This window comes from Clarias gariepinus, chromosome 24 (assembly GCF_024256425.1).
Source record: "Clarias gariepinus isolate MV-2021 ecotype Netherlands chromosome 24, CGAR_prim_01v2, whole genome shotgun sequence".
Lineage (NCBI taxonomy): Eukaryota > Metazoa > Chordata > Actinopteri > Siluriformes > Clariidae > Clarias > Clarias gariepinus.
In genome coordinates, this window is record NC_071123.1 from 2,976,281 (window position 1) to 2,989,986 (window position 13,706).

The 13,706-nt window shown below is 38.1% G+C and overlaps 1 protein-coding gene across 2 annotated transcripts in view; it reads right to left on the bottom strand.

The window, feature by feature from the left end:
• Positions 1 to 782: 782 nt before the first annotated feature.
• Positions 783 to 13,706, bottom strand: part of znf618 (zinc finger protein 618) — a 42,988-nt gene continuing 30,064 nt past the window's right edge. The window contains exons 10-13 of one of the 2 annotated variants that reach the window (XM_053485466.1): positions 12,986 to 13,030; positions 12,676 to 12,753; positions 9,629 to 9,751; positions 783 to 5,675 (exon numbers count right to left, since the gene is read on the bottom strand). In XM_053485466.1, coding sequence (XP_053341441.1) covers positions 4,144 to 5,675; positions 9,629 to 9,751; positions 12,676 to 12,753; positions 12,986 to 13,030 — 1,778 coding nt within the window. In that variant the 3' untranslated portion in view covers positions 783 to 4,143. The remainder of the gene's footprint in view (positions 5,676 to 9,628; positions 9,752 to 12,675; positions 12,754 to 12,985; positions 13,031 to 13,706) is intronic. The other variant, XM_053485467.1, reaches the window with a different exon arrangement.

The window sequence follows — 13,706 nt, forward strand, 5'->3', positions numbered from 1 at the left end:
CACACATGAACTGGACACCACATTGTGTGCTTTTGTAATTGTAGAGGATGCAACTTATCGAGATAAAATAATTAGTTCCATAAAACAACAGAAAATGGCTCCACCGTTATTTATTCACCATACATTATAAGTCTATAGGTGTGTTGTTTGTTGTTCTACAAAAATCTATCGAGACCCACAGACCAATCAGAATGGAGTAGGGAAAAAAATAATAATGCAGAAATTTGATTATAACTATTGAGAAGGAAATTGGCAAAAACTAATTGGCCCATAATTTTAGATCAATAAGCATTTTTTTCTTTTTGATACGGAATTTTATATATTTTTTCATTTCAGATGATTTAGACCCAACAATAGAAGATCGATCAGAACCAGTCGTACCACCATTCGACTTTGTTCCCTTTTAATCTTTCATGATGAGCCTAGAACAAACTAAAGCACTAAAGGAGGAAATCACATCCGCATGAAATATCAGGTCTCATCAATTAATAAATGCTTAATGTTCTTGTATTCAGTTTATACAGTTATAACAAATCCTGCCCTGTTGAAGACCACCAGTTTGAGAGTTGGAGACAAGTCTTACAAAAAATATTTCAGTATGGACTGTAATAATACTTTGTAATGACCTTTTATAATAAACATTAATAACTAATTAATTATATAATGAATAATGTAAATTTAAATGTCCTAGGCATGACACACTAAAATTCTCACTATGAACACCCAGGATTTGGTATTTTTGCACAACAAGACAAAAAAAATAAAAACACAGTGAGGCACAATTTCTGCTTCAGTACGTTTTATTTTCACACAGTACATGATAGATTCTGAGGATGCTGCACAGCGCTTGGTGTACTACTGAGAATCAGTAAGGAGTTAAAGTTCTATCGTTAACCATATATATAGATATAAAAATAGTGCTGCTAAAAAAGTATAAATTAGACCTACTGTTCAAACAGATCATACACAATCATAAAAAAACTACTAAAATAAAATAAAGAACTAAAAAGCAACCATCTGTTTCTTTTTGCACGTAGCATGAAGGAAAAAAAAAATAGTGGGTTCCTAAAATAAGAGTACATTTTTTTTGTATTTTTATATTTAATAAATTTAAATATTGCAAATGTGAGTATGCTGATGAGAACAATCTGATACTTCCTTGGCAGTCTCAACAAATACGTTCTCCCCTGGATGCATAAAGGCAGAAAATAAAACAGTACTGATCTCTGAATTCTGATGAACTCTGTTATCAAAGTCGTGTATACAAAAAGAGGTAAGGAGCTTGGCCACGCCCACCAAAAAGCAGGAGCTTAACGGCACCATCTTGTGGCTAGAAAGAGAGAGAGAGAGGAAAACACAACAAGAACAGGAATAAACCTCATCCAGCTCGACTCAAGCTCGAAGAGATTGGAGAAACTTTGTCCAAGCAAAACATACATACATACACCGAGAGAAGGAAACATCCATGATGTCCGTACATCTTCAGAACAGCTCTGGAGTTTACAAGGAAGTACGAGACCGAAGGGAAACGATCAAGCGCGGTCATGATATTCACTTGGGAAGGTGTTCAATAAGCTCTCCAATCCATTCTTAATTATCAAAGAAACTACTTATAATATTTTTCTATTTGGTTTTTAGTAATCCAGTGCATTAAAGACAGAACAATGAAAGTTTTGTAAAACATGGCGGTTCCGCCCAGAACTAACGCAGCTGCCCTCTAGTTAAACCATCCACTCGTTCAGAACTGAAACAAGTCTTCTTGCGTTAACTGTTTGGCATTTTAACACAGAACGCAAAGTCTAAGAACGTAAATGCCAACGAAAAAAAATAAAAAATAAAATATTACATATAATAATAATAATCCCTCCCTCTTAATACGCATGAGAGTGTTGATACAGTATATATAGTCAAACCTTTCTTAGTCAAGAACGTCCTCTCATAATAAAGATTTTGAAATTTAAATTCGGAACTATAAAAAAAAAGATGTTTAAACACTCTTGACAGCCATGTTTTTACTAAACAGCGCCAGTTCACGTGTTAATGCCGTTTGTATTTGCATGGCGGTCTGGGAAAACCACTTTGCTCTTGTTGTCGTGGCTGAGAATTCCTTTTATGTTTGAACAAATTGTTTTTGTTCCGCTTGCTTTGATACCTTTAAGAAAACAAATTGAATTCAAACTAACTTTTTTTTAAAATTATTATTTAGTCTACTTGCCTTTGTGTCCGCCTGCAACGATCGTGTTTGTTTAGCGTTTTTAAAACACTGCTAAATTTTACTCTTTGATGAAGTTGTTGGTCAGACGCGTGCCACACTAACCCAGACACATGCTTAAACAGTTTAGATTGGAATCAGATACAAGCTGTTAAAACATCCATAATGTGCCAGAGTTGGAATTAAATCTTTAAAAGCAAATTTCTTCCTTTTCACTTTTGGTGATTAAATGCATACATGCAAAACAAACAAAAATCTGTTATTTCTTGTGAAAAAACATGAGAATTTGATCCTATGCAGTGTTTTCCAGACCACCACACAAAGTCAGGACAACAGTTCAAAAGAGTTATTGTTAAATGTAGTGTATTAATCTAAAGCAGTATCCAGTACAGTAGTATCAGGGTTAAAGCTCTTGCTCAAAAGGTCCAACTTTTTTTCCATGATCTACGATATGACACTCTTTAACATAGAGTTGCTTAGGTTTAAAAATGTTTTTTTTTGGATGTATAAAGGTAAGTTTTCCAAAACGCTTCTACTTGGATCCTATGTTTAATGGTTTTACGTACGTAGAACCTAGAACCCTAAATGTGTTTCTCCCAAAGAAAAAACAAAACAACAAATAACAAACCTGAAGAACTCTTTAAAAATGTTCGAATATATATCTCAAGCGATCTCTATGTAAATATTAGCTTCCGATGGTTAGCAGGCCTGGCATTTTCTGTTTTTTTTCTTTTCTTTTCCTCCCCCCAATCGTTCATGCGCCATTACTCTAAAAAACACACAGAATCTCCAGTTTGGACTGTACGAGATCAGGAAGGAAATTCTGTACAAGAAAAACCATTTTGGAATTGCGTAGACGGCTCGTTTACATACCGCAGCCGCCTGAGCCAGGGCTGCGAAAATGATTACACGGTACATCTGTTTCAGAATATAAACTATTCCGTGTCCATCGACGCAATCTCACAGCCAAGATAATCATCCTCATGTAGATTGTGATGATGAATTCATGTACGTGATCTTCAGAGCAGGTTGTAGGCTCTATAGGTTGTAGACCCTGCTGTGCTCGGAAGGGGGTTGAATGCACCGACTGCGACAAGAGTGACGCATTTAGAATAAAATTTTAATATTTGATTCCTCATGCATATGTAGATTCGAAACTGTGCAATACGCGGTGTCTTCTATCAGCACGGACCATTAAAAATACAGATTTTACGAAGCATATATTAAAAACACCTAATTATTTAGTCAAACAGGTGAAAGTGAGCACCCAGTGAAGAACTCTCGATTAAAAACACTTAAATAAGAAATAGACACGGGGTTATACCTGAAATCATTTTCAAGACCTGATAACTAGGAGGTCATTTGCACAGCGATAGAAGCAAAGTAGGTTAAATGATCTTTTGGCAGCGCAGGTGAAAAAAAAATGGACAATTCAAGCAGGAAAAGTAAAGGATAAGAGGAACAGTCTAGCAGTCTAACAAACAAAATAAAAATAAAAATAAAAAACAGAGAAAGAAACTAATTAAAAAAGGACATAAAATGATGCATACAGTGTGTCCATGTTTTGGTTTAGATGATTCAAGCATTGACAACAAAAGTTTATATCCACGTTTTCCGGGCTTATCGATTTTTTTTTTTTCGCTGCTAGGTTAACAAGGGCAGTAGAAAGTTGAGGTTTGAGGTGTGTGTGTAGGTGATATCTGCTCGATTACGTATTGCTCCACAGCAGTCGTCCGCAAAAAAAAGAACTCCTTAACTGCACGTCGCTCGTAGACGTTGATCCAGAAATAGGTTTTTGCTCCAGAATTAAGAGTTCCAACCAATGATGTAAAGAAGCTACAAAGTAAACATAGACCAGCGCCTAGATACTAAATACCTTAGTGTGTCTTTCACAAAAAGTCAGTAGTGCTGGCTGGTAGCCTTGCTCCACCTCAGGCAAAATTGCACTTGAGGAAGACAAGTTTGTTCATTTCCTCAGCTGTGACCTCCCGCTTCCTCTTGAGAGCGAAGGTCTGCTCGCAGATGCTGACACATTCACTGCGGACTCCCATGGCGGGTACTGCCAGGAGCCACAAAGCCAACCGAGACAACTTGGGATATCTGTCCATAACGGAGCTCCAGTATTGGAAGAGATCCCCTGTGGCTTGGAAGAGTGGTTCACCCAGGTACTGGAACAATTCCTTCCGAACCTGTGGATCCTCAGCAGCACAAGATGGCCTTTCTATGCCACAGTCCATGCGCCCTCGCTTGGGAGCGGCTGGCCCGTCGGTATCCCTCTCATCTCCTGAGATACCAGACGGGCCTCCGCTCGCTGGTTCCTTCATACTGACAGCCATGTCGCACACCCTGGAGATAATTTCCTCATGCTGGTATCCAGGGACTGGTCGGAGTTTGAGCTGTGGGTCCAGAATCATAGCCACTTGGTGGACTCGCTCAACCTTGAAGTTTTCTTTTAATGCTTCTAGAAAGTAGTGGCAGAGTTTGCTGCCAGCACCTGCCTCTCCGGCTTTCGAGGTAAAAAGCTTCTCCAAGCGAAGATAAGAAGGCAGCACCTGCTGAAGGGTGGGCCAACGATCACCCCCCAGCTCCTGTGCTGCCTGGCGCAATGGTGCCAGCAGGGAGGCTAGTGTGCTGAGAAGGTGCTTGTTAAGGCCTTGCAGAAGTGGTGCTGTGCTTTTGCAGCGGCCGTAAACTTCGCATATGGCCTCAAAATTTTCATGGACCTTGAGCAGTGCCTCAGCTGTCAAATCCCAGCAAGGTGGCGGCGAAGACTCCTCTGTGGCCTTGCCGTCTCGATTAAAGCTACTACTTCCAGCGATGTCACGGCATGTTGCCAGAAGTTCTCCAAGTTCATGTAGGCCCCGGGCCTGAAGGCTGCGACGCCCAAGGACTGCCTGAATAGTGGCTGACAGGCAGCATCCAGCACACCGCAAGCTAAGGCTGGACCTGCCGCAACTAGGTAACAGTGACAAACGTGGCTCTGTCACGTAGACTGTGCGAATTTCTGACATGACAAACTCTGAAAGAACATTCTGGACCCAGTGATGGACATGCTCTGGTCCCTCCCTTATAGAAGCCTCTTTAATTCCTAGCACGTAACGTCGAAGCCGGACCCCTTCGACCTGATACGCTGTTAACACATAGCAGGAATCAGGCCCAACAGTCTGAGAATGGCAGGTCACAGCAATACCTAAGGAGGAGTTTGACCCTAGTGCACAGGTCACCTTCACTTTGACCTGGTTGTACATGCGGGGAAGCTGCTTCATGGCTAAAGTGCTCATGTCTCCAAGGGCATCGCGGATGGAATAGGCGCCATGGCGGGAGCCGGTGTCCACTAGAGTTTGGGCTAGCTTGAGGAAGTCCTTGCTGCTGAGTACACCGAGCAGACCCAAATCATTACACATCATGCGCAACAAGCGCTCAGCCACCTGCTGCCGCTCCTTCTCCGGAAGTAATCTGTTCTCTGAAATAAAAGCAAAGGAAACAACAAGTTTATAAAAAGGTTCTGCTTGGACAAACCAATGCTAACACAACACCCAATGCTTCTTTTTCCATGAAGGGGAAAAAAACAAAAAAAAAACTGGTTATGTATGGCCATGATGATATCTGATCTTTTCCGTTTGTTTTTCTGGCTCGCATTCTTGTATTCACACCATCGTTTCAGCAAAGAATCGCGTCATGTCCTAGCACACATTTTATGCTCGAACGCACTCGTTATATCAGTTTATAACTGTCTGGAGTTACATGGTATTATTCCTAGCTTTGAGGGAAATGGGAAAGTAAAACAGTAGGACAAAATTAGTGCATGTGGAGACGCTGCCATAATGCTATTACTTTTGGAATATGAGATGATGTTTAGACTGGAATGACAAATCAAATTGACTGACTTGTTTTTTGAAGCCTAGAATAGTTGTTTTAGGCCACAAATCACTATCCAGGTTCGACTGTGGTGTGTTCAAGTGCAATATTCTTTATGAAAGATACATAATTTGAAGTCTAGACGAACACAAAGGTACAAGATATGCTGTCTGTATGTACAATTCAGAACGATTTGTGCGACATCGATGTAATCTGGCAGCCAAGGAGAGGACTAGAATGTGGAAACATGATCAATGACAACTTTACTGTACTAGACAGTGGAGCGCTAGACACCGTTGAGTGGGCATGTGTACTGTGTGGCCCTCACCTTTAAGTAGAGCAAAGAATCTGCATCAAGTTGTGTGTTAAGCTTAAACAATTACTTGCGAAACGATTCAGATTATTCAGGATGCTTTGGTTTTTTTTTTTGATAAATAAATCACTCAGGTGACTTAGCGCAGATTTAGTGACTTCTGGCGATTTCCCAAAACTAAAATCATCTTTGAAAGAAAAGAGATTTCATGCCATCAACAAGATTCTGTACAATGAGACAGCCGATGTTGAATCCAACAAACAAAGGACAACAAACAAAGAAAACGGTGGTTTAAACAGTGGTTCAATAAGTGTGTGAGGTCCCAAGGTGCCTACTTTGAAGGTGACTGAGGCATTATTATCCTGCTTACAATGTTTCTTGTATCTTGTTCAACGTTGTTGGTCTTTCGGCTGCTTCCATCGAGGGGTCACCACAGCGGGCCATCCGATCTACACTCAACTTGGCACAAGTTTTTTTTTTTTTTTTTTTACGTCAGATGCCCTTCCTAATGTAACTCTTCCATTTTAACAGGGCTTGGAACGGGCACTGTATCCACTGGCTGAGGTTTGGGCACCGGGCGGGAATCGAACACTGGTCTTCCGCTTGGTAGGACATAAACCTACGACTGAGCCATCAATGCCCTACTGTATCATCCATCCATCCATTATTTTTCACAAACATCCTCAACCGACAGACATGCTTTCCAATGCTAGTTTCCATGCTAAAAATTAAAAGTTAGCATGGACACTAGCATAGGAAAGCATGTCTGTACTGTAGGTTGAGGATATTTGTGGAAAATAATTTGGGGGTAGATAAAATGATGAAATAGACAAAAATTCTAAAACCATCCTGATGTGTTCGGTCTGTTTGCGCATGCATCACTAAAAACTACTGAATGGATTTTAATGGGGTGTTTATTTGCGGGTGTAGTTGGCCAAGCTTGAGGCTTTGTTTCATCGCAAGCGGCCCACAGGAAGTGAAAATGTGCAACTTTAAAATTTAAATGGAAAACGGCCTTTTATTATAAAAAAAAAATTATTAGTAAAATAAAATATAAAAATCAACCTTGAAAAAAAAAAATCACTGGTTCATTTAAAAATTCAATAAATGGCACTGTACATTTTTAATATGCACTTATGAGTGTGTAATTGAAATCTACTTAATAAAGGCAATTTTACACTTCACGAGAAGATGTAAAATATTTATTTCATTCCAAAATTCAACAGATGGCGTTGTACATTTTTCAAAATACACTTTTCCTAGCATTAAAAATCAGTTTGAAGCATCTCTGCCTATTCTTGCTAGCTACAGCTTAAACATTTTGAGTGGTTGAAAGATGAGATGCAGTGCAGGCTTCCTTTTGAGTGTGTTTTGTTTGCTTGCACTATTTGCATTTCTTTTCTTTTTTGTATTTGTTGCGTTTGTTTTTCTTTCTGTTCTATGCTGAAGATTCGCTTGATGGAAGAATCACCACTAGTTTATGATCCCAATTCAGTGCGCTCAATCACCAGAACTGGTGAGAAATCATCCAAAGCAAAGTACAAAAACACAAATGCGGGTTTGACAGCCTGGTGTGCACAGTGGTATGCCAGAGGTTTTGCATTTTTTTTTAAAGTTTATCGGCTATTAGTTTTGGGATTCGGAACAGATTTTTCTCTCACTTATCAAAAAGTGGGGGATTTCGGTCTGTGGTTTGCTCTTGAAAACATCCTTCAGCATTCACTGCCTCAACAGCTGTAGGACAGAGTCGAGTGAAATAACACACTCCGTTATGAAATATCCCAAGACTCGCATAAAAGTTCAGCCTGAACGGTTTTTGGCAGCGTAGATAGTTTAGGGCTTACTGTAGCTTAGCTGATGGGATTTAGGGTTATAAGTGGATTGAATTGTACCACAAAAAAAAAAAAAAGAAAGCAAACGGTAAAATTGCAAAACAATCTAATAACATGGAAAAATGAATGCAATGCAAGGACTAATAACAGCTTTTACAGTACCAGTCAAAAGTTTGGACGCACCTTCTAATTCAATGTTTTTTGTTTAGTGATTTATTTTCTACATTCTAGAACAATACTGGAGATTTCAAAACTATAAAATAACACAAAGAATTACATAATCAAGTCACAACAGCAGCAGAAGCAGTCGGTTGTTATTTTAAGACACGGAGGTCAGCCTTTCTGGAACAAATCTTGCAAGAACAGTATTGTGTCGAGTGCATTTGCAAAACCCATCATGATGAAACCGTCTCTCCTGAAGACCTTCCCAGAAAAGCGAGACCAAAACTTACCTCTGCTACAGAAGAAAAGTTCATTTAGATTACAGCACCAGCCTCAGAAATCACCAATTAACAACCAGCACCTCAGATTAGAGCCGTTACGAAGGATTTACAGAACAGATGTAGCAGATATACATCTCAATATCATCTGTTCAAAGGAGATTATTGCACATTTTGGGTGCCTTCAGCATTTTTTTACAATGTGGAAATGAATATTTATATATTTATAAATTTAAATCAGGAAAGATTATGGAGTTTAAAAGGGTGTCCAAACCTTTGACTGTTTTTTTTACATCCGGCCCAGCGCACTATACTGGTGGACACGATTAGCTTAAAAATTCATTATAATGGTTTCGATCACAATTTCCCTCGAGGTGTATGAGGTTCAAAACGAGATTCTGAGTACTGTCATTTTAAACAAGTTTCTTTAGATGGCTTTGTAAAATTATTGTTGTAATTGAACGTTTTACACTACTGTATGTTTGTTAGACTTTTTTCGGCTTCTGTGTAATAAAAGTTATTTTATAATTGTTTCTACAGGCAGTGTACTAAAAATCTTAATAAAAAAAAAAAAAAAAACTTCTGATGTGTTAATAAACATTAATCACTTTAAATTTAGAATTTCCAAAAACGAAAATAAAATAAACAAACAAAACTAAACAAAATATGGAAACCTTCTTCTACAAAAGACTGTTTAGAACAAATTAAAAAACAAACAAACTGAGGTGTCCTTTGAAGTCTGGCAGGTAATACATCGGCAGAAAATCTGTTTTTTTGAACTAAAATTTCCCTTAAAAAAGCCTCAGCACGATTTAACCGTCATGTAATTTAACGAATAAGGAACCTGGGTGTGAAAGTTACTTCGCTGTACATGCAGGAATTTAAAAACAAGGCTTAAACAAAGTAATAAACACACTGTTGGTCATCACTAGAGCTAGACGAGGCAGTAAGAGAGGATTTGTACAGTACTTACGGTATGCAGACGGGATGTGGTTCCTCTGGGCAGGCTGAGGCGATTTCCATGTCTGCTCCTGAGAAGGTGTTGGGGCTGGGCATGCTTTAGCCGAGTCTTCTTTAGTGTGATTCTCGTTATCGGCTGCAACATCACAAATACTATACGTTAGGAATTGCACGGCTTGATGGAGACGAATGGTTGTGAATAGCGACATGACGTTTATGTCAAACAAGAGTGAGCAAATTAACAGAATACACAGATTAACCCCATGGGCAAATTTGACTCTTTTCCCATCTTGAGCATTTGCCATGAGAATAATGTTTAATACTGTACCACAAAGAACATCCATTCAAAACAATTACGTTGGAATTACACCTGAATAAGAATCACATACTGTATTTTATGACTTGTCTTAAGCTTTACAAAACTCCAATATTATTAATACTCATTATTCCTAATTTCAATTAATTCTATGCAATTCATGATTATTATTTATACAGTAAAGACAAAATTTCTGAAAAGGCATTTTAGTATCCCCTATAAATAAGTTGAATAATCACTTTATTCCAGCGCTATGTGTTAGCTCGCAGTCTCATCCAAATATCCAAAGTGTTTAAAATAATCTCAGCCCAAAAATGCTTGTTATTTTAAACCAGGACATATTTCACTTTAACTGGTTTAGATATATTAATCTGATTTATTAATTTGATAGGTTCTTAAACAAATAGACAAAAACGTAAAATTTAACATAAACCTGCAACGGATTGCTTCTGCTAGTCAACACACACACACACACACACACGAGAGCTTCCCATTTCAGCACAAACATCAAATAACCTGATAGTCCAAGAACCCTTAAACCAGTAAGGTGACTGATCACTGTCTGGTTCTTCATCAGGTCAAGTCTTCTAAAAAAAAAAAAACTACCTCAAGTTTTTCTGAGGAACGGATTTAGGGAGAGAAATACTGTATACTTGTTTTTAACAAGCGTACACATAAATTTTCTCAGAAATGAACGTGATGTGCCCATACATGCCTACAATATGCATTACTGTACACACGTAAACAGTAGGGGTGGTGCAGTCAGCAGGCATGGCAAAACCGGCGGAAAGTTCTGAGGAGAAGTTGTGCAACAGCTAAAAAAAATGTCCTTAAAGTTACAGGGAGATACAGTAAAGACTATCCTAAATATCGAGACCAACACTAAACTCCTCTCGTTCGTCTCTCCAGTGTGCCCCCTACTGGAATCCTCCGTAACCACGCGTAGTATATACGCTAGTACGTGAATAAATACGCTCATGATGTTGCAGGTCTACTATGGACATTTCTTGTGTCACAATTATTAATAAAATATAACATGAAAGATTTCTTGTACATGCACACAAGGTTTTACTGGCTCAAAATTGTAAGTAAAATGCAATATAGAGGAAGGCAATGCAATGATAAATTTGAATGTACACCTTCAACTTGTACATGCAATTTAGCTCTAAGCTCAAAATTCAAATTCCATTGCCATGTATCTGGGAAAAACCAGCCTTTGAAATGCTTTGAAAAAAATTTTTTTTCAAAAAGACGTATTTTTTTTACAAGCCAATTCTGACATGAGTATTTCATTGCAAAGCAAGGTGGCGCTGTTTTCCCTCTTTTACATTTTGCCATCAGGTGGTGAGTTTAATAATTCAAATGAAAATGCATGCTAGTATGTACAGATACATATATGAGGAATAACATTTTAATCATGATTTTGACACCATAATTGCAAAACCAAAAGCAACAGAATTGTTCAATTAGTAGAATACATTTTAATTTTAACAAAGGCACATGGGAACCATCCAAATATTTGTGTAAGTTGCACTTACAAGTTGCATTACAGAATCATAAATTGATTGGACATTCTATTTCAATTCTATTTTTATTACTTGTACTTAATGTAAATTTTACAACCAAAAGTTTTCTATATTTTCTATATTTATTATATTCTTATTTTATATTCATTTGAATACTCTTTTTTTTTTTTTTTTTTGAGCTCATGGGCAGTCGTTAAAACATTTCACTGCAGATTGTGTACGACTGTGTATGTGACCTTTTAAATAAATTTTTCATATTAAATGTTAATTTTGATTAAAAAAAACCAAACATATAGGTTATGCAAATGCATGGTTGAACAGCAAGTATATTTCCGCTCTATTAGGGGCGCACTCATATGCATTCACGACTTTTCTAGTTTTGTCGCAAATTATACAGATTAATTCCTCCATTTTGGGTAGATTCATAATGTATATGGTGATAATTTATGTTTATTTATTTATTCATTTTTAAACACAGCACTTCAGTTCTGCCGGCTTGGACTTTGAACCTATACCTATATATCATGATATACAAACACATTAAACGGAGCATTCGCGTATCATGTATGATAAAAATGCCTACAGGTTTTTGGTTTCTAGGCCATCACTAATGCAATCTCTCAACGTGCATTTCAGTTCCAGGTTGTAAAACTATAAAATGAAGAACAGTTCGAGTGGAAAGTGGAGGGGGGGGAAAGGGGGGTATACTTATGCAAGTTGATTCAGATAAGCCGAGAGTTGGGAAATGGGGAAAAATGTGAAAGGGTGATGCTAGTAAGACAGTAAGACCAGGAATTTCATCGGAAAACTAAAACGAAAGGGAAGCATGTCATGCTGAGAATTAATGACTGTGTAAAAAGGACGTATGAATTCCTGGAACTGGGGGAAAAAAAACTAATGTAAATAAATATAAATAAAATAAATACCCTAGAGAAATGACCACAGGTGAAAAATGATGAGTTTGCACCAGCTGTGATATGCCATGCATTGAAAGAAATTCCTCTAGGCGATGCGATCTAGTCACAACATGCCCTATTAGTGTCATGTCACTCATTAGGTAATAAAAACACATGCAAAAGGAGCCATTTTAACTTAAATAATTAGAGAACTCCATGAAAGACACACGCTACGGTGGCGATCGTGTACCAGCACGCCGAGGCGCTTGACAAGGTGGAGGTGGTGGTGGTGGTGAGGGCGGGGCGGGGGGCGGAGACTCACCGGCGTGCGACTGCATGTGCTCCATGAGGTTGCTGTAGAACTGGAACTGAATGCCGCAGGATCCGCACGTGTAGGCCTCTAAAAACACAAGGTCCACCGTGTCGCTCTTAGAACATAATGATGCTAATGCTAACACAGATGTAGGTCACTACCAGGCTGCTTTGTGTCAGGATAAAGATGGGTTTCAGCCATGCAATGAGTCGTCCATGGATAAGAGACGGGATTAATGATGTAATGAGGACGTAATTATCAACATGCTGGAGATGAACGAAGAAAAATAAATAAATAATTAGCCATAGTGCACACTTACTCTGAGATGTAGGGAAGGAGCTGGCCACCATCGGGCTCGTGGCATCTGCAGGGAAAAAGAGAGAAAAAATGTAAATATTTAAAGTTCCACAGAGTAAATAAATCATCAAACTTACTGCTTCGTAAAGGGGACCTATTACGCAAAACTCAATTTGTAGTCATGTTTAAACATTCATATATGCGGGTACCAAAAAATAATAATAATAAAGGAAAAGAAGAGACGTAAAAATAAAATTAAAAAAAGGCCCTGCTTTTTGACCTTTTTAGTGACCTCATAGGAAGAGCCCCGCCCTTAGTTTGCTGCTCACCTCTGCGTCTCTTTAGGGGGCGTGGCACATGAATAGCACATTTACACAGACCGCGAAACAGCATTTTTGAAGTTAAAAAACAAAAAACAGAAAAAACAAATAAAAAATTACTTGTCAGGTGAAGCATTAAAGGTCCCATATTTCACCTTTTACTAAAGTGTGTGTTAACGCTCCAGCTGAAATGGTATTACAACTAATGGCAAATGTAAATGAAATACGTGGATTTGAATTTTGAGTTGAATTTACAAAAATGCAATTCAATTAAATATTTAATAAAAAATAATAAAATTGGTACATAAACCTTTTATAGATTACGCAAATTTATAGTTTATCAGCAAATAAATGTCCTCCCTCTTATGCAATCAGGTTCACAGATTTATTACTACATTTTGGGTGGATTCATGATTTATATTA